General features: G+C 39.5%; 1 protein-coding gene across 2 annotated transcripts in view; it reads left to right on the plus strand.

The window, feature by feature from the left end:
- vgll4b (vestigial-like family member 4b) overlaps window positions 1-20,729 on the plus strand; it is a 42,451-nt gene that overhangs the window by 8,890 nt on the left and 12,832 nt on the right. Inside the window, exons 1-2 of one of the 2 annotated variants that reach the window (XM_084736814.1) lie at window positions 9,443-9,861; window positions 18,182-18,416. In XM_084736814.1, the coding sequence (XP_084592940.1) occupies window positions 9,780-9,861; window positions 18,182-18,416 (317 nt within the window). In that variant the 5' untranslated portion in view covers window positions 9,443-9,779. Of the gene's footprint in view, window positions 1-9,442; window positions 9,862-18,181; window positions 18,417-20,729 lie in introns of those variants that run through there. The other variant, XM_084736819.1, reaches the window with a different exon arrangement.

Here is a 20,729-nt window from a genome sequence, read left to right on the forward strand (position 1 = left end):
CTGGGGATGTTGGTTGGACGCTCCACCGCTTTGGTCTAGATATCAAATAGCTCAACAGGTACTGAATAGATTGCCACAGAAGACATTCATGGTCCCCAGAGGTTAAATTCTTTTGACTTTGGTGATCCTGACTTTTAATCTACTGCCATCATCAGTTCAATTTATGACCAAATAGCTGGTTAAAGGCATTAATAGTAATTAAGAAATGTTGGCAGCATGCTTCCACACAAAACTAAGATTGTGAATGGTTAAACATTATGCCTAAGTTGTGTTTTTATTGCACCATAAATGTAAAGATATGACAGGTCCTTAGCAGATTCACAAAAGTTGGGCCAGAGTAGCAGAGGTCATCCCATTTGTGTCCGAGTGTTGGGTGTTCTCACTTAAAGTTGTATATGAATGAACTCCTTCAAGCTTAATTAGACTTTGTACATTTTAAACTTTTTAAGGGTGGCGTGATGGTCCTGTCAGTAAGAGAGCAGTCAAGACTAGTCAGAGCTTGTCGACGCTCAGTGGTGTAAAATCAGATCAACTCTGAAAGTGAAATCGGAGCGCTTGCATGATGACACTGTCTCAACTGTGCTGGAGGCAAACATTACACTGAGTGAGGATTCATGCCCGTGGGTGTGAGGGTTTGGGTTTGGTTTTGGATGTGTGTCAAGCTTTTTCAGCAAGGAGTGGGTTTGCCCTCCGGCCTGTCCAGGTTTCTGACAGATATTTCTCAACGCTGCCTGTGCACACAGGTGTTCAACAACTAGACACAATAGTTTAGCGTACAGATGGTGAGCAGCAGAACTCCACCTCTATAAGTCATATTCCCCGCAAGACTTGTTAGTTTTTTTTAAGTTAATGAAGCTTAAACTTTAACACATGATGTTGTCCCTGGATGTTTTGGTAACCCAACCAGTCTTGTTGCAATTTAGGCAGCCAATTATCTCTTTTTGCAGGATTGCTAAAACCAGTGTGAGCACTTTTTTCCAAGATCAGTGATTCTCTGTTGCACATGCTACATATTTCTGTTCTTTATTTCATCTACATACATTTAACAGTGTTGAAGGAATAGTTTGATACCTCCTGGAGTCTGGCATCATTACCATGACGAGACTCCAGAAAGTCACTGGTTCCAAGACATAGTCTGCCACATAATCCCTTATAAAACCTGTTTTTTGTATAAATTACACAAGTGATTCTTTTGTGAGTAGAGCTGCAACGATAAGTCAGTTAACTGATTAGTGAATTGATTAATAAATTATTGTCATTTATGATTGGCAATGAGGATTCTTTGGGTTTTGGACTGTTGGTTAGTCAGAAGAAGCAATCTGAAGATGTCATATTTGGTTCTGGGAAACTGATGAGCATTTTTCCTGTTTTTTAAATGATTTGTCAGTTGAAGGTGTAGTGGTGGCCTTGTAGAGATGTACTGAGGGTTGTTTGTCCTCTGCAGCGGCCGTGGGTGCAACTCCTGCCTATGGCTTTTTGCTGCATGTCATTCCCCCACCATCTCTCCCCTTTTCCTGCCATATCTTGAACTATCCTGTAAAATTAAAGGCATAATGGTAGATAAAAACGGTTCATCCTAAGGTAATAAAAATGGTAATCATTCTTATTGATAGGTGATTATGCATTAATCAAAAAAATTTCAATGTTATACTACATTTCTGCTGATAGATTCTCCAAAATGAATAACTACACACTTAGCTTTTAAATACATTAATAGTTGTGACTGTAAATATTAAACACATGCTTAAGGCCAAGGGACTCATTCAGACATACTGTAATACCACTTGTCTTGGCAAAGAGTGTGAGAAATGCTGGTGAAGGTTTCGTCAGTGTTACTCTTAACTGTGCTGTACTTTGTCAACTTTCACTCCTTACAGTCTTTGGCAGTAAAAATACAAACCTCCCTGATGGTGCCTCTGATGTTCGAGGAGGAATTCCTGCAGCTCCACTTGTTTTCTAATAAGTTAAATAAATCTTTGCAGCTCACAGTTGATTGACAGATAACAAAATGTAATGATGTAACCCACCAGCAGCAGCAGCAGCAGCAGCAGCACATTAGTCTGTATTCAACACAAAGGCTCAGCCTTTTTATTCTGGTCTCAGGTGTGTATTTGGTGGTTTTGTGTTTTATTGGAGGATCATAGATGAACGTTGCCTGTCTTTCTTTAGACAAGGTGCTGCTGCCATCACTGAACAAACTATTGCCTGTCATGCACTGATCAGTCCTCTTAATGTGTGTGTGTCACTATACCAACTATAATTTATGATGTTATGGTAGAAGTCTGCAGCAAACATAACATAGTCATAAACCAAACAGCAAGGGACAACGTGGAGCACGCTGTCTGGCCTCTACTGTGGTTGTGTATGCATGCTGTAATATCTGTGTGTGTGCTTAAATTTGTATGTGCATACAATAAAAGTTAATGTATGCATGAAAGACATATGCTCTATTCAATAGAGCATCCATCTTTTGAGACTTCTATTATCTCAGACACCACCAGTGCTTTATTGCCTATTTTCCTGTCAGCTACCCAGACAGCGTCTGTTGGCTTTTTATTGATTAATGTGGTACAATGATGTCATTAACTGTTAACAGCGTTTGAGTTATCGCCTGCTATCAGTGTGTCTGTGGGTCAAGAACTCTGCAGTAAATAAATCGTGGTTATCAGCAAAGTTTTTATGAGTGCTATAACAATCTCATGGATGAGTAGGTCAAAGTGATGTATAGATGATGTGCAGAGTAACACTTTAACGCTCCTGCTCTTCTTCTCTCACACCCGTTTTATCTCCTACTGTCTCATCACTGTAGACATTTACAGTATGTGAAGTATCACTGTAGGAATCCTGGCAGTGCCTGTGGCTAAAGCTCTGGCCTCAAAATGGGAGTTGGTGCACGGTGGGTCTACCCACTGCCTCTAAATGGCTGGAGTAGGTCAAGTGATGAAGTAAGGGCTGACAGCGGCTGCACTATAATTAATCATAGTCCTACACTATGATAGTAAGAGATGACAAATGTCTGTAATAAAAAAGGGGAAAAGTGTGAGGTGTATCTGACAGCAATGAAACAGAAAGTAGCTGCTCCTGATGCATGGATAAGCATAATTATGGGCGTAAGAAAATATTGATACACTTGTGTTGCAACATTATGTTTGTCCACCACAGCCAACATCTGGACAGCGAACAAAAAGTTTCTGGGTTCACTGGATGAGTATTCAACTTTGCCAAAAGGCCACCAATTAGGTGCAAAAGTAATTTAGTAGTATAAATTATAATGTCATGACATGCACTGGCCACTCAGGAAGTGAGTTGTCTGTGCAGCTCACTAGTTTAGATGTAAACTGTGTATCACTAAATCTGTTCAGTGCTTATTCAAGATAAATGAGCTTCACAGTCACTTGTCTTTACCATCAGTGTGTCTCTTGTTGTCTTTCCCTCCTCCCCTCGTCTTTCTGTGCCTCTACATACACTTCCCCCTGCAGTTTAACATACTGGTCTGTTGACCACCACACACACACACACACACACATATGCACACCGGCACTTACGTCATTGTCACTGCTTTGTTAAGCGTCGTGGCTCAGCAGGCAGCCATGAAGAATAGAAGGGCAAGGGCCGAGGTCAAAGGTCAAGTGTCAGAGGGTCACAGTGGCAAGTCACAAGGTTAAATACAATCAACAATTGTTTTTCTATTTTGCACTTATAAGAAATCCACAGTACATTTACATACCAGTAATCATTTCAAATTGCTCGCTGCATTTCTTTCTAAACAAGACAACATGTTTTTCACTCGTGGAAAGACTGCTGTCTCATTTCTCAAATAGTTGTGTGAAGCTAAGTTAGAAAAGATGTGATTTAAGTAATTTACTTTCACCAGCTGTTTTTTTTTTTTTATTCCAGCTATGTTTAGAACAGTGTTTTTCTCCTAATTTTGATATGGTAAATTCCTTTGCTTTGATTTCCTTGTCATTGTGAACCCCGTTATTGTCCCGGGGAGAACACTGTGTTGATAGCCACGTGTCTCCGCTGGTGCACGTTTTGCCAAAAGCTGATGTTTTCCTCTAGCCAGCAAAAAGTTTGATGATAAGACACTGAGGTGGATTCTGGTCTTTCAGAACAAGATTGTATGGAGAATCGTCCACCACACTGAAGAGGCCAAGTTGTTTCCTAGGTAGAGATTCTCACTCCCACCCATACATCAAAATTTCCTTAACTATATCCTGAATTAAATGGTGAAATGTTCAGGGTTTTTTGGGACCTGACTTCTCAGAACTCCTGCGTTCGCTCTCAGTAAATGCCACGCTCGCCGGCTCTGCTGTCTTAGTGAGGGAACTTTTTCTCAGAGCCGTGCTGACCACACATACTTTACATTCCTCTCTTTTTGATAGCACTCGCCATAGTTACTCAGAATGAAATGAAACAGGATCGCAAAGCCTCTCACAAAGAAAAAGTTAACCTTTGTAGGAGCTAAAGAAGTATTACATCTGAGACATACTGAGTTTTCTTTGTGATTAGTGAAGTCAGTTACTTTGATTAATGACTCCAGAGGTGTATTTAAGTTAGTGCACAACATAAAAATAAAACAGTTCTAGAGCATTTGCAGTTTTTAGTGTAATATAGTGAATGTTTTCCTGTAAAGAGGTATTCAAAGTTAATCAAAGTGTTTGTATGGTACAGGGCTCAAAATTAATGGGTTTTTCTTCATTTCCCTTTTCATGGAAGTGGGTCAGAAATCTACTGGCCCGAAGTCAGTTTTTACTCGCCCCTGTACAGATTATTTTATTTATTAGCAGTTAGCTAATGACAACAAAGGCTAAAGTTTAATTGTCATGTTTAATCTAGGGCTACAACAGAATGTCAGGTGAAAAGTGAAAAATGGCCATCTCCATTAATAAAAGTCCAAGGTGTCTTTAAATGTTGTTTTATCTGTTTAAAACTCAAATATATTCAGCTTAATAAAATAATAAATGGAGAAAAGTAGGAAATCTCCATATTTGAGAGAATGAAAACAGGATTTTCTGCCATTTCTGCATGAAAAATCATTTAAATCATTAACTAATTAATTATTTTATTCTTTTTTGCCACTCTCCCAGTTGGGTACCTGAGCTCCTAGATTTACCAGCCTGTCATGGCTTTTTACTTTCCCCAGGCAAATGGACAATCCTTGTCTTCGAGTCCTGTAGTATAGTCTGATAAAACAGAGATAACAGTATTGCAGCAGAGCGTCCTGGGTTTACCTAGCTGTATAAACTTAATAAGGAAACAGTAAACAGGATGATAAGTCCAAACTTCTCAGTTTAAACATTTATTTAGAACATTTTCTTTTTTATTTAGATCATTAGAAATAACAAGGCAACTTTATAACAATGTAATAGACATAGAAATCTACATTTATGGAGAAAAGCTGAAATTCTAAATAATTTACACATGATGTTACCTATTCCTAAATCAGAGCCTGCATGTTCTGGTGAAAGTTGTGGTCATTCAGAAGGTTAATGTTTGGAGTGGATTAGATCACGCCCAGCAACTGAATTTAATTCCAACAAGTAACCACTGTAATGTTCAATTTCTCACATTTACAACAAACCAAATTTAATCATTTTTTTCATAATGTAAGTGAGTTACAGTAGATTATATAGTGAAGTCTGCATCTCTTATATGGTTGCTAGCATATCTTTAACGCTCCAATATGGCGACTACAAGCAACATATCAACATATCAGGTCTGGAATTAATTTGCAGATGCTCTGGTTTAAGATGAAATTAAACTTTTCTATGGACATCAGGCACGCAACAGACGTGGTGAGCCATGTTTTTAGCCGAACCATCCAGTTGTTGATGACTTGGCTTATGCCTGGTAGAGAAAATAATCATTTTGTATTTATTGTCTAACTTTTACTTAAATCTCCAAGGTGATTTAGTCCAAGAATCGCAATTCTTTTGAAGAAGATAGGAAGGGTGGTGCACAGTAATACGTGATAGTCTGTGAACACACTCCTCTTACAAAAGTATGTTTAGTATTTGTAGCCTCGGCATCCAGTGATAAGGTTGTGTTGAGAACATCTGAGCATGCTGAGGCTGTAATCCAGGCACAGATGCAGAACATGAGTGGTAATGGCACAGAGCCTGCTGTCCCACGTAGGAGCACTTCTTGGCCAATACACGATAAGCCCCCGGGGTCAGTTTGTTACCGGATAATTGTTAGCACGGCAGGAATGTTGTCACATGTCCCATTGGTCAATAGAGGCAGCAATCATTTTCCATTACCAGAAATAAGATATATTTGGTGTAAGATATATGTGTGAAAGTATTTGTGTGAAATGAGTTTGTGTGCACAGATGCACTCTGTTTGCCACCTGTCGTACCACAGCTTTGTGGTTTATTTCCTGAAAAGTTTACACACCGACCAAACTGGAACTTCAAGAAGCCTTCAACAAATTTAATTTTCACTCCCTGCAACAACTTTTTCTATGTTGTCACACATTTATGCGCGTTAAAATACAAGCCGAACACATTTCGGTCTCAGGCTTCTCACTCTTAAGATGTCTGAGCCTCTGAGTTGGTTGTAACCTGCAGCAGCAGCTGTAGTAGCACTGAATGAACCCTCTGTCTGAAGTCAGCCTGTTGTGCATGTGTGTGTGTGTGTGAGAGACTGGAAACAATGGGCGTCCAATGAGACAAGAACCATGTTCCTTAGTTCTGTGCCACCGTTAGAGGGGGGAGGCCAGGAGGGAGGAGGGGAGAGGCCTTTTGTGTGTATTTGTGTGCTTGTGCGTGTATGAGAAAGAAAAGGGGGAGGTGTTTGGAAAGACGTGGAATAATGTGTGTTGTGAAGCAGAGTAGGGTTGATGTTTGAGTGTGTTCGTGTGGGAGCATACATACTATGTTTGTGTGTGAGTGTGTGTTCATGAGAGGATGGGTTAGGGATGGGGGTAAAGTCATCTGTATAATTAGTCTGTAAATCCAGTTTGGAGCAGTGTTAGAAGTTAAGAGAGGCCTGTTTTTAGTGAGACAGAGGTCAGGGACGCAGCCATTAAGTCTGTCTTAAATGCTGCCTGATAAGTGTAGTTTACAGTGATTTTAAAGGTAGAACATGCAGGATTTGTCCCTTTCTGTTGGTAAATACGCCAGAAAGAGAGTTGATTGCTGAGTCTCATTCCCAGGTTGTCAAGTAGTGACGCTTTGGGTCAGTAAAACATCCCAAATGCAGCAAAAATAATGAGAAAATAAGAAAATACAAGCAGAGGATGGGGCAGATACAGGCACCACCACACACTTCTAGTGAGTCATAAGTGATAATTGTAAGGGATTATTTGTATGAGTCTATACTTTGTGTTTTTAGGGAATTCCTGCATAGTACGCCTTTAACCTCTGATTGATTACATTTTTGATAACATCTTTAAAATATGGCACTTTGAAAATTTTTAACTGTTGCTCTACTAACTGATGAAACGAACATCTGACATTTGGGGCTCCACAAAAAAGAAACCCAAAGCAAAAATGTACTTTACTTGTATTGAAAATGTTTTGAGATGTTTGAAAAGAACAAAGAATATTTGTATTTTTTATCCAGTAACTAACTACATTTCAAAGTAGTCTGACCCACACCTGGTCACAGCAACCTTACCAAGCTTGAGTGCAACACTAGATAGAGTTGTTAATTTATTTCTTCTCAATTTTTTATTTCATTTTTGTTATTTTAAAATGCCTCATTTCTTTCTGTGTTGTTGCTATTACGTTGAGAATACTATAATTTTTATTGTGACTTTAAAGCTGAGTCTTATCTATTCATTTTGCAGTTGATGTCGCAAGTATTTAGCGTGTTTTCCGGGCTTCGCATGACGCCTCTCATTTCCCGGCCTGTGTGTGTTTTGCGGGTATGTGTCACACAAAAACACTCACATGGCATTTGCGTGTTTCTGTGTAAACTCACACTCTAAAATGCAGCCACACCCTGCTCATTATGTTCTCAAGTCGAATACCCAGAGGAAACTCTTCTTCTACACTTTCCATACAAACCATGTAATCTGATGACAGCCATGTTCATGTTCTATTCATCTCTTTGCTCCTTTCATCCCATTTGCCTCCTGCTCTTTGCACATCAGCCCCTTTTACTGAGGACAAAACCTGAATGTAGCCTGTATCAAACACCAGAGGGCAGCAGAGAACCACTCTGAGAATTCAGCAGCTCTTGGTAACTTTTTGTGTACATTAAAATCAACGTAGTGAAGTTTGGTTTCCCTCCTTGTACAATAATGATTAGATTCATTGCCAAGTAGGTTTTCATATATGAGGAACAATAACTATAGTAAGAAGAAAACTGTAAAGATGAAAGCAAGTAAGACAGCTATAGGCAATTTACACAGATATGTTGTTTTATATTGCACATAAAATATAAAGATAATATAATCTATTCTATTTTTGTTTTACATGTGTAACTATACATACTTGTGGGGTAATTGTTGAATAAAGAGAGGTCCTTAGTAGAGCATATTAATCGATTAGTTGACAACTTTTAAATTAGTCACCAACTATTCTGATAATAAATTAATCAGTTTGAGTAAAAAGTCAAAATTCTCTGATTCTTTTTCTGATGTTTTCTGTTTTCTTTACTCCTTTATGACAGTAAAGAGAATACCTTTGGGTTGTGGGTAAAACAAGACATTTGAGGACATTACTTTGTGCTTTCTGAAACACTGATTGACATTTTTCACCTTTGTCTGACATTTTATAGACCAAATAACTAGCCAGTCAATCAAAAAAAAAAAAAAAAAAGAAGATCAACAGGTTATTCAACAATGAAAATAATTGTTAGGCGCAGCCTTAGTCCTTATAGTCTGTTCTGTTGAAAGGATCTGACAAAACAGTTTAGATAGAGGGGGGACTTCTCTTTGCCAAAAAGAAAAGGTTTATAAGCAGAAACCTCATAAAGACAAGCACAATTTCTCTGCTATTTACCCTCCTTTTCCTTTTACTTGTAAGATTTTCCTTCTCTTTTCCTTAGTCTGTCTGTTTCTCATCTCCCTGCCTCCATATCTGTAAGCAATTTATAGTGTCTTATCAAACTTAATAACTTATATGCTATCGCTATAATATTATATAATATTACCATAATATTCCTGCAAAGACTCGCACACTGTGGTAGCAACTTTAACATACTTTTATGGCATCTTTAATCTGAGTTATCGCTTATATATTCTCAGACTGACTTCATTTGTTTATGATCCTGTGGCAAAACTCCAGCAGTGGGGCTGCTGCTTGTGACACGCTTAAAATTTAATGCAGGACTCCCGCAGCTCTCTGGGTCTCTCCCTTCCCTCGCTTTCTCTCTGCATGTGTTTGGAGAGGCTGATCTTGCGCGTAAAACATCCCTGATATTTGAGGCGCTCCAGGGATTTAGCGAGCATGCCCAGTGCGCCCCTCTCAGCAGCAGAGGAAACCACTGGTGCAGCATAGGAGTCATACCAAGCATAGCCTGCGTGTCAGTGCAGTCGACTTACAGCTGGCTGTGAGGAGAACTGACGCTACTCTCTTTTTTTTTTGCTCTTTATCGCCGCGATACGTTCACCTGTGTTTCAAAAAAAGTATCTTAAACTCTTTAGATTAACTGCGGGAATCCGGTTTCTATCCTCTGCGCGGGGTTTTATTTTATTAAAGGGTTTTTTTTCTAGACAAACTGAAGTTGGAGGCTGGGCCTTTAGCTTTTTGACCGTCGCTTGAGAGGAGAAGAAGAAAAAAAGCTGGTCTTTTTTTTTTTTTTTTTTTTTGTACAAAACTCCATAAATGCTACTAACGAAAATGGACCTGTTGAACTACCAGTACCTGGACAAAATGAACAACAACATTGGCATTCTCTGCTACGAAGGTAAAGAGAAGGTTTTGTGCTGTTTTGTGGGCGTTATTGCGGTTGTTTTTAAAAACCTCGAAGTGGCCGTTGCCGCTGTGAATTAGTTGACGTTAGCGACGTCGTTGGGGGTGATGTGTCTAAAAGGGAACCCTACACATGTGAAAGTCTCGCGATATTCGTACGCCTTGTTTTTAAATTAGACAAGTTATACCAGCTATTAATGTTTCACACTCTTGTTAATATCTGCTTATGTACAGGTGCTAAAAACACTTATTAGGTTTAGAGAAATGTCATTGTTTGGGTTAAAATTACCACTCTCGCGAGATTTCCCGCGGTTCTGGGGTTTCCATTTAGACACGACTCGCTGTAGGTCGAAGTTCTCACTAAACTTAGTGTCGCTAAAGTTGATTTTTTCTAGAATCCTTTCAGAAAATTGTAGTATGTTTTAATAGATATTTAATTGAATTGCTACACAGCTGTCAACTACTACTAGTATGAATATCGAGTGAAGTAACTAACTTTTCTACGTTATTTTTCCATGGAACGTTGTTATGACCATTAACAACGCAGTTAACGTACAGTTTAGCTTCAGTATTCACTTTAAGATGACTGTGCTAACACTTTTATTTGCTCCTTATCTCAGAAACTGGAAGTGTTTTATAAGCCCGTCTTGTCATTTCTGTGCCATTGACTGCTGCTCTAAGGGAAGACCTGACTATTGATTGAGAGCAAAGGCTGAATAATAGACTGTAAGCCATGTGTGGGTTTAATGGCTCTCCTCCTATGTGGTTGACTCACTGTCTATTAGTAGTTACTCAGTTTTTCTGACTTTCTGCTCTCTATTATTCATATCAAGCTCTTGCATTCCCATCTTTGTCATATGTGTGGTTAAATGTCTGTCTTAAGTTGAATCAGATTGTGATGAAATATCCAGTATTTGTTTTGTAGACCAAACGTAATTTGCATTTTAAAATTTCCATCCGTGTTTTCTGTTAAAGTGACATTTCATCCCAAAATAATGAAACAACAGCATATTTTTCATCTGGCCTGTACTGCTCGTTTGTTTTGGTGTGAGTTGCTGAGTTATGGACCTATCAGCCATAGAGATGAAAGCTTTCTCGCAAATATCATGGAAATAAATGGCACTTGGCTTGTTCCTAAAGCGCCAAAAATATACACTTAAAAAATTCAAAAGCAGTGTCTATTTATAGAAATCATCGCCTGATTACACAAGATAATCCTCAAACTTTTTTTGTGGGCACTCATGTAGAAACTACTTTCTTAATATCATTGACAGACAGTAGTTCCTTCATGAAACAGTTCACAGGAAGGCAGCTCACACCAAAACAAACTAGATGGATAAACAGTACAACAGGCCAGAGGAAAAATAAGGTTTGTATATTTGATTTTTCGGGTGGACTGTCCCTTTGAGGGCTGGGATTTCTCTTCTCTTCTCTTCTCTTCTCTTCTCTTCTCTTCTCTTCTCTTCTCTTCTCTTCTCTTCTCTTCAAGTTATTTCTAGCATGAGCAGCATAGGATTTCATGTTATGTCATGAATGCACAGAGCAGGAGCTGCTTCCATGTCTTAGCAAAGTGACTGACTTTGGAGTAGTGTACTGTAACTCCTGTCCTCTGCTCTGCAGTTAGTGCTCACATGTCAGGGGCTGTAATATCATCCAGTCGTTCTGGGGGCTTAATACAAATGCCCTCCTCTGTCTCTCTGCTCCTGAGTTGTACTGCAACATGAAGAATCAACTCCACCACTGAAAGAAAAAAAAAACTGGAACTAGTGGTAGACTATATTTTTAAGTGAGTAACTGCTGTACAGTATGAAAAAAAAAAAATTCTGATATAGATGTTAACGATTTGTTGAAGGTGTTGACAAATGATTAATCTCCATCTGAGGTTGACTTATACAAAATACAAAAGCTGCAGCATCGCAAAGAGGAAACGTTTTCATGAGAAATCGATCAGCAGGCTTTCTTTTCATTTCTCCTCCTGTCCTTCGCTGTGCTTTAGCCTATTTTGTCCTCTGCTGCTGCTGTGCCACAATTAGCAGCTCCTCTCTACATGCAGCATATAATGAACTTGTAACAGCACTTCAACTAAGACTGAGGGATGGAAAACCATTTTGCAGATTTGCAGGGAGGGTCAGAGAGGCTGTTCGGCAGGTGGCCAAGTACCATTTTATAGGAGAAGGTAGAGGGAAGACAGGGTTTTTCAGTCAGTATGGTCTCTGTAAACAGAGCTGTTCTTTTGTCTGTTAGAGAAAAAAAAACTTTTGCTCGGGAGTTCAGACACTCCAGCCATTTTTGTGAAATTTCAGTGACAGTAAAGCTCTCTCTTCAGTGCAGCGATGGTGTAGCAGATAAGAAGACTGCCACTGGGCTGGGATCGAAGCCAATCAGAAGGGTTTCTGTGTCACTGCAGAGCTTCATCATTCTCAGGTTTCATCCCGTCTACCTCAGTGAAGAAAATGACAGGAGTGAAGAGGGGGAGGGACCAACTTTTTAGTGGTAGTTTTATTCTTGTATATCCTCTGGGTGTTTCTTTTATGTGACGGGTTTAGACACAATGCTTTATTTCTATCTCTGGAACCACATCGCTGCAGGATTAGCCCATCTATTTGTTTTTCTGGAGTTTTTTTTCCCTGTGTGTGTTGTTTTTAGCTGACTGAGCTAAAATCTAACTCCATCATGCGCCTCTTGATAAGAAAACAAAGATAAAAGAAGAGGGAAAAGAACCAATCAGTAAAAAGAGTGAAAGAAAAGCCCTTCATGTTCATACATGCTGAGGTAAGAAGGGGCTGGAGGAGCTTTGTGATACTGAGGGTGTTCTGACTTGTTATTGTATGCATGAGCACACATACTCAAATACATTCCCTGACAAATGCACACAAACGCTCATATATACTGGTACACACACAAAGCTTCAGTTCTTTTCTGAAGCTTTCGCACTGTTATCATCAACATTTAGCAAGTGCAGATGTGACACTTATCGATATGGAGCCATACCCTGAAAAAGACATGCATTATGTGTGTTTATACAGTATGTGGCCAATTCGGAAAAAATGTCTGCCTTTCATACATGTCATGAAAAACACCACACAATCTGATGGCTTTGAATAACCGTATTAAAGTTATAGTTAGATGTAAGTGTTGGGATGGTTTGCACCCTCCTGACCTCCAGAGTAGTCTGAGGTTTAATGATTTGTTTCAGGAGCGTGTTGAATGTTGGAAGGATGTGAAGTGGCATACAGCAACAAACAAGATAAAGATAGTTAATGAGTTCATGTCTGTTTTGGGGCTGATGCATTGACAGACAAAGTGTAGTATTAAGACACCGATCTTCATCCAGTTGCCTTTCTGATTTTGCAGGTGCATAAAACAACAAAAAGAATTAGACTTAGGTGTTGACGTGCTGTAGTTAATTGAAAGGAGATTCATTGCAGGTGTTTTCCAGGGTGGGATATTAACCAATTGACTTTTCTGTTTTGTTTTACACAAGTTTACATTCGGGCCGCTAGAAATATATTTTGGCCAATCAAATTTAGGGGCTGGTGACTTGTGGGGCCAGTGCTTAGAAATATTAGCCTCTATTCCTGTGTTCATTTGATTATGGTAACACCATTGACCTTAATTTGACTGCCAAGGTTTGGATGGATGTGTCAAAAGATTATGGCTGGAACAGCATAGAAAATTCACTTGGATTGAGAAGCAGTTCTGGGAGTTCATGGTAAATGATAATTGGTACCCAACCCTTTTCACTCATGGCGGCTTTAAATTATTTATCAGCAGTAATTAAGTCATAATGTATTTGTCCTTGAGGTGCTGGCAGTCCTTATGATTTTAGGTAGCATGGCAGGAAAGCTGGACTAGAGTCAAGTGAATCTCCACCTTTCTGTTTAAGCCCTTTGTCTGTTAATTTGCAAATCAACAATAGAGCTGCAACAAGCAGACTAGTTGAAATACCTTAAAATCTGCTTTGACAGAACAGTGTCATTGCTTCTGATTAGAACTGCAACGATGAGTTGATGAATCGATTAGTAGATTGAAAGGTAGTCAATAATTGGCAACTATTTTATAAGCAATTAATCATTTCAGTCATTTTTCAGGCAAAAATGTCAAATATTTGCCGGTTTCAGCTTCTTAAATTTAAGGACTCGTTTCTGTTCTTTGTCATTTATGATAGTAAATGAAGAATCTTTGATTTTTGACTGTTGGTTGGACAAAACAAGCAATTGGAAGATGTCACTTTGAGTTCTGGGAATTTTTTTTTATATAAACAAAATGATTAATCATGAAAATAATTGGCAGATTAATTGATAATTAAAATAATTGATAGTTGCAGCCATAATCAACAACGTCAATTGCTAACTGTAGACTCCAGTCTCTTGCAACACCACACCAACCACATGCCCCCACTTAATTTAAAATCATCTTGTTTCCCTGCCAAATTAAACTTTAGATTTGTTAATTACGTTTTTGGAAATGATTGTTTTTATCCAGTTGTGTAATTGATTTTCCCTCAGACTGTTTATGTACTAAATGACTGCCCTGCTAAGTTTTAGCGCTCTGTCCCTCTCTTTTTCTGTCTGTCCGTCTGTCTCTCTCTCTCCAGCTCTCCCTTTCTCTTTCTGTAAAGCTGCTACCAGTTGTAGGCCTGGCAGTGAGGGGTGCAGGGGAATGCTGACTGTCCCTTTTTGCTGCTGAGCAGGAGAAAATAAACAAGGTTTATGAACCTTCTCAAAGCCATGTACTTTTGTCAACCTCTCTCCCTCTCTGTCCTTCTGTCCTCCTCTCCCTTCCTCTTTCTGTCAGAGATCAAACCAATCTAACATCCGGTTTAAAAGTTCAGCTCACACAGACAAGAACTTCTGTAGACCAGTCCTTTTAAGTATTTAAAGCCTAAAGCCTCTATGGACTTGAAAAATAAAGGCAACCCAGAGGGGCAAGTTCAGGTTACTGAGAAACTCAGCCAAAAATAATCACTTTGCTGCTTTGCAGAGACAGAGGAGGACATGCTTGGACTCATCTTTTTTTAAGTATCCAAAGGGGAAAGTAGAGAGAGGGAAAGAGAGAGGGGAATGGATAGATGGAGAGGTTCACCTCTGTTTGTAATCCAATCTCATCCTGATTCCAAGCTGTTTGAAGTTCTGTCAAGAGAAGTGGGCTTTGATCATGTGGACCTAATGAACTGAGAGAGCAGAGAGGGGAAAAGGTAGAGTGAAGTTTTACTTCTGTGCAACAGCCCTCTTCCCACTGATTGTTCTCAGGTTGAATGAAAAAAGAGCACTGCTTATAAACTGCAGTTCTTGGAGTCAGTATTTTTAAGTTAAAAATCCAAAGTCCAAAAATCGAAATATTATCAAAATTGCGGTATGGCCAAGATGCCCTGGCCGATAAATCTTGTTCCCCAGATGTGAGAAAACATATTTGTTTGGTACAGACCCCAATGAATTTCACATTATCTTTCAGTGAAAATGAAAATTGTGATGCAAAATGATAATTACCAAAAATTGGGAATCGTATCACAATTGCAATATCTGTCAAAATAATTGCAAAATGACTTTTTTTACCATAATGTTCAGACCTACCCTGTTGCTGGTTTAAAAGCTAGCCTTAGCTAACTAATGCAGTCTAACCAGGGATTTCCACCATATGCGGCTTTGTCCCGTCATACATGAGACTGCAGTTTTACTTGCTCTGATTTTGTTGATCAGGTTCTCTTTCCTTGCTCTTTGTGCTTCTCCCATGGATAAGCAGGCTACGTGGTTTAATAGTTTCTTTTCTGTCTGTCTTTATGATCGTGAGTCTGCAGGGGATCTTTTTTTTTTTTTTTAAATTAAGCGGATTCTCCCTGCCTTTTCCATGTCTGACTTCCTACCCGTTCGACCTGCTCTGTGCTAATTGACGTGGCATCTGTCAAAAATAGACTTGGCGCGTATTATCTGCGGAACGGAGCGCCGAGCCGCTTCTTGGAAGCGTCTGAAACGTGCCGCGGCACTTCTGATGGAAACACAAGCGTTGTCTAGAATGGCTACGAATCGCCTCGAGTGCCGCGGCACAAGTGTGATGCACCTGGTGGAAATTAGGAGTTACTCAGTATTCAGTTTTTGTTGAAACTGCATCACAGATTACTTCCTCCAAAATGTCTGAAGTCAAATCATAATCTCTAAACCAAAGTCAACAAAAGCTTAACACCATTACCTTCATGAATGTAGGATTTGTTGCAGGACTGCATTGGTTTTAGATAGTTGCACCTAACTGGCAACTGAGTGGAACGTTGCTCAGGTTAGATCAACAGTGACTCTATACGGCCAAATGTCTTATTTGTTTGCAGGAGAAACAGTCCCACCCCGAATGCTTCACTCCTGAACCTCTGATAAGCTATTATGTGTCCTGGATTCTGATTGGACAGCGTGGTGTCACCGTCTCCCTTCTTTTATTGCCATCCCTCTGTCCTGCCAAAAACAATGATGTCACCCTTGTTGCCATGGTACACAGTGGGGCGAGCAGGAACATGCCAGACTGAGAGCGAGGAGCTGCTGCTGTATTTGGGAGGCCATGCTAAAACTACACATACATAGAGGAACAGTGGAGGAATAGAGCACACAAAAACCTTTTCGGTGTGTGTGTGTCTGAGCACTACAGACTTAATAATATAATTATTTTTAGATCGGTTTAAACTGGTTTTCACACAGACTTTATGACTTCATGCATCCAAAAGTCATTGTGTTTCCTCCTCCAAAAGGACACTACAGGAAACTTCCTCTGTCTAGACTGCTCAGTAAACAAACAGTTCAGTTTTGTGCTGCTGATAGTAGCCTCTTTTAAGTCTTTCATCCGTATGATTTGCATTTTTGAAATTTGTAAAATCTACTTATCACTTTCTTAATATTTTAAATCCCTGGAATGTCTAGTAGATTTGTTGCCACTTTTTGCCTTTGGTTTATTTATGTCTTCCTTTCTAAATTGTAAGACGTGATAGTAGGATAAGCACAAATATTTAGATGAATACTAATACGGTTTGAATAATTAAATTGCTTCTGTATTACAGATGAGCGCTGATTTGTGTTTCTAGTTCATTCTTTAACACCAATGCCAAAAAATAAATATTTCTCCAAATGTAATCAACACCGCAAATTAAATATTTTGTAATAGGGCTGCTTTGCTGATTGTTTTCTCTATGAATTAATAAATTATCTAGTCTAAAAAATGTAAAAAAAAATGTCCCAGATCCCAAAGTGACATCTTAATTGTGCTTCTTTTGTCCAACCAATAGTCCAAAACCCAAAGACAAAGACAAAGAAAAGCAGCAAACCGTTACATTTAAGAAGCTGGAACCAGCAAATGTTTGACATTGTTGCTTGAAAAATCACTCAATTAATCGACTATCTCTAGTTTGTAACAAAATTATTTGCATTGAATCAAGAGCAACCAGTTGGTGTATAGGAGCTGTTATGGAGAAAGCTGCGAGTTGCAATGGGAGTTTTGTTCTAGGCTTTATGTTTTGTTTGGGAAAAGTCAGACAGATACATGAGGCCGAAGCAGTGGAAAGTCCCCGTGCTGAGACAGAGCCAGTGGTAGTTTTCCTGATTCTCTTTTGCTCTTTACTCCCACTCACTGACAACTCTGTAGGCCTTCTGTACCAGGACAAGACTGGGGAAAGCATAGAGAAATAGTTCACACCACTCATACACGCACACGTAAATGCAGAACCCATCCGCAACTATTTCTTCCAAAACATTCCTAACCAGATACTCCTCTCCTTATGCCAGAGGTTTGTGCTTCACTCAGCAAACTGTATAAGTCAACAAAATCCAAAGTTTGAGCTGGATCACAGCCTGTACAGTAACACTGTCATGAAGTAGTTTTTGTGGTCAACTTGTTTAAAGTGGCAATAAAACAGTTGCCTTCTACTTGAAAATACCATAATTTTGACTAATTACCATAATTCACATCCACGGTTAAGCACCCTGTTGGAAATGTAAGCATGCAAGTGAGTGAGTTCATTCTCAGTTATGTTTGATAAATGAGCAAAATTTCTCTGAGTTGAAAATATTGTAAATGTTCTTAAATTATGTCTTGAATATTTATTTGTTGAATGCTGTAAAGCTGATCTAAAATTCACTCAAGAATTCAAACGCCTCTTTTATCCTGATACATATCTAGTAAATTTGTTTGGACTTAAATACTCACTGACCTACTTTGAATTCTGAACTGACAATACAGGTATTTACTCAAAAGAGTGCATGTATATTTTCATATTAGATATTTAGTTGGTATAGATGTTTAGCATCACTAATAACCATCTCCCCTTTATCTTTTTTTCTCAGGTGAAGCAGCTTTGAGGGGGGACCCCAGACTCCAGTCCCTGTCCCTGTCCTCGTCTTCCTCCTCCTCATCATCCTCCTCTTCGTCATCCTCCTCCTCATCCTCCATCTCCAGCCACAGGACGGGTCCTCCTCCCATCAGCCCCACCAAGAGGAAGCTGAGTGGGGACCAAGGGGACAGCGACATGGACGACAACGAGCACGTGGCAAAGATGAGCCGACTGTTTGCAGCACAGCTGTGAGTACACACAGTGAGAAACACAAGCTAACAGGCACTTTTTAAAAAATCCGTAATGAAGATCTTAAAAGTTAATGATTTTCTAAACGCTAATTACCTGAGGTGCTAGAATACGATAAAAAACAGATATGCTTTGGCAACATTGTATTTTATGCAGTCATGCCAATAAAGCTAATGAATTGGTTTGAACTGAAAACTATATCTCCGATGTTCTATCACCACACCTTTCTCTTTTCTGTCTGTCTATCTCTATCACTCACACAAAATGCCCTGTTTTTAAAAGAAGTCAGTTCTGACTTGTCTGTGCCAGTGTTTCTGTTGGCCATATGTTTGCGGGCTACTCTCACTGAAGCTGGGCACAGGCAGAGGCTTTCTCAGAAGTCCCAGTTTGGACTCCAGGGTGCCACGCCAGGTTTAGCTGGCTCCACGGTGTTCTCCTTATAGCCGCAGATCTCTGGAAGCTTGGAAACAGGGACTGCACAACAGAAAGATTACTCACATCTCCAACGTTCCCACATTCCCACTTCCAGAGATTCCAGAGATTCTGGAGCGCTGATTGGTGGTGAAGGACTGCTGGGGACTGGGGCCATGGAGTCAAAGCTCTCTCTCTCTGTCTCTGTCTTTCTGGGTTTGACTGAGGCAGTCATGGGACTCCAGCCATTGCTATTTATTGCAGAGACAGTCAAGGAGGTGTGAAGCAGAGCTGTGCAGCTTTGCATGCATGATGATTCAAAAAAGCAATATGCCCTGTTGCTGAAAATAGTGGTAATATTATGCATTAATGATAGCTGTTGTTTTATGTCACCTGTTATTCACTCCACATGGCTGTGAGGTGACACAATGGAACACGGTAACCACAGCTTCACTGGATATACTGGAAGCCCTGGATTAAGAGCAGAGCACAGTTACTGGCAGTGCATTTATGTGATCAAGCATGTGCAAACATACCAGATACATGGCAGGGTTTCTGCAGGTTCTTAAGCCACAAATCCAATTATCGAATCTGAATTCTGAAATCTCTTAAATTACATTTCAACAAATCTGAAAATGGATTGTATTAATTGTATAATGAAGTTAAGGTTACCTTTATAAAGTTGGAAATAACTTCAGTCTTGCTTTTAAATGTGTATTTTGGAAAAAAAAAATCTGTTGATCACGCTGTAATATCTACAAAAGGAAACCAGCATGGAACCAGTAACCACTAATGCAATATGTACAGCCTGGTCAGATTGGAGTACACCCAGCTAGCATATCGCAGTGTGGTGTGTGTCCAATGTAGTGTCTCCGCCACAAAAAAATAGCTACTTCTAGAGGTAATAAGTTAAAATAGTTTCTGTTAACGTTACTTTTGTCTAATATGGGTAATACAAGTCCTGCGAAATCTGGCCATAGAGAACAACATAGTACTTGGTTGAGGAAGAGGAGCATCAAGTCTGAACTTGGCGTGATCCAGTCTGGATTCTGCACAACGTTCTGGGCCTCCGATTTTCCTTTATATCCTTTGTTTGCTAGCATGAATTTGAAATAGGTCTAAAATTGTATTCAGAACGGTCTTAAAAAGATCTTAAAGTCTTAAATTTAAATTAGATTTAATTTTTAATTTAATTTTAAACGTGTTGAAACCTGCATAAACCCTGGCATGTGTGGATGCACATGCAGTACCCTGTCATTTGTGTACGTTGGCACAAACACCTTTTGACCTTAAACCTAACTCTGGAAAGTTTGCAGCTGTTGTCACCTTGTGTTCATAGCAATTGCGATGAATTGCAGCCGAGAACATTGGAGTTGCAGCTAATGCAAATGTATTGAAATGTCTAAACTGTTCCAATGCTCCAAACTCTTCACAAGTTGAAAAAGTTGTACACGTTCACTTGGCTGCGTGACAGGTTAGGGGTCTTGTGCAGCTTGTGCTCCAGGTAGGAATCTTATGACTTTTGAATCAAGTTGTTCCTGTGACACGGGGGGGGGGGGTCTTTGTTCCTTCATCTTGTGACCGTCTGGGCTCACATAACAAAGGAATAACTTGTGTGTCTTGACATTTGTGCAGAGTCATCTTGTTTTCTGTTATGGATGTGTCAGTGGTGGGAGAATTATAACATTATACTCTTCAGAGAAACCAGGCAGTAAATCCATCTCAGTTGTTTTTCACTCTTTGTGAGACATTTTTTTTCATGCACGATGTGGTTAACTTCTGCATACATTGATAAGCAAATGCTCCTACTCGTGTATCACGAGTTGGATTTTGTTTTGTAAGTTGGTCTGCCAAAGTACAATGGGACTTATTGTCATATCAGCTTTCAGTTGGTGTTGCAA

The sequence above is a fragment of the Lutjanus erythropterus genome, chromosome 2 (assembly GCF_056507025.1).
Source record: "Lutjanus erythropterus isolate fLutEry1 chromosome 2, fLutEry1.hap2, whole genome shotgun sequence".
NCBI classification, from domain to species: domain Eukaryota; kingdom Metazoa; phylum Chordata; class Actinopteri; order Lutjaniformes; family Lutjanidae; genus Lutjanus; species Lutjanus erythropterus.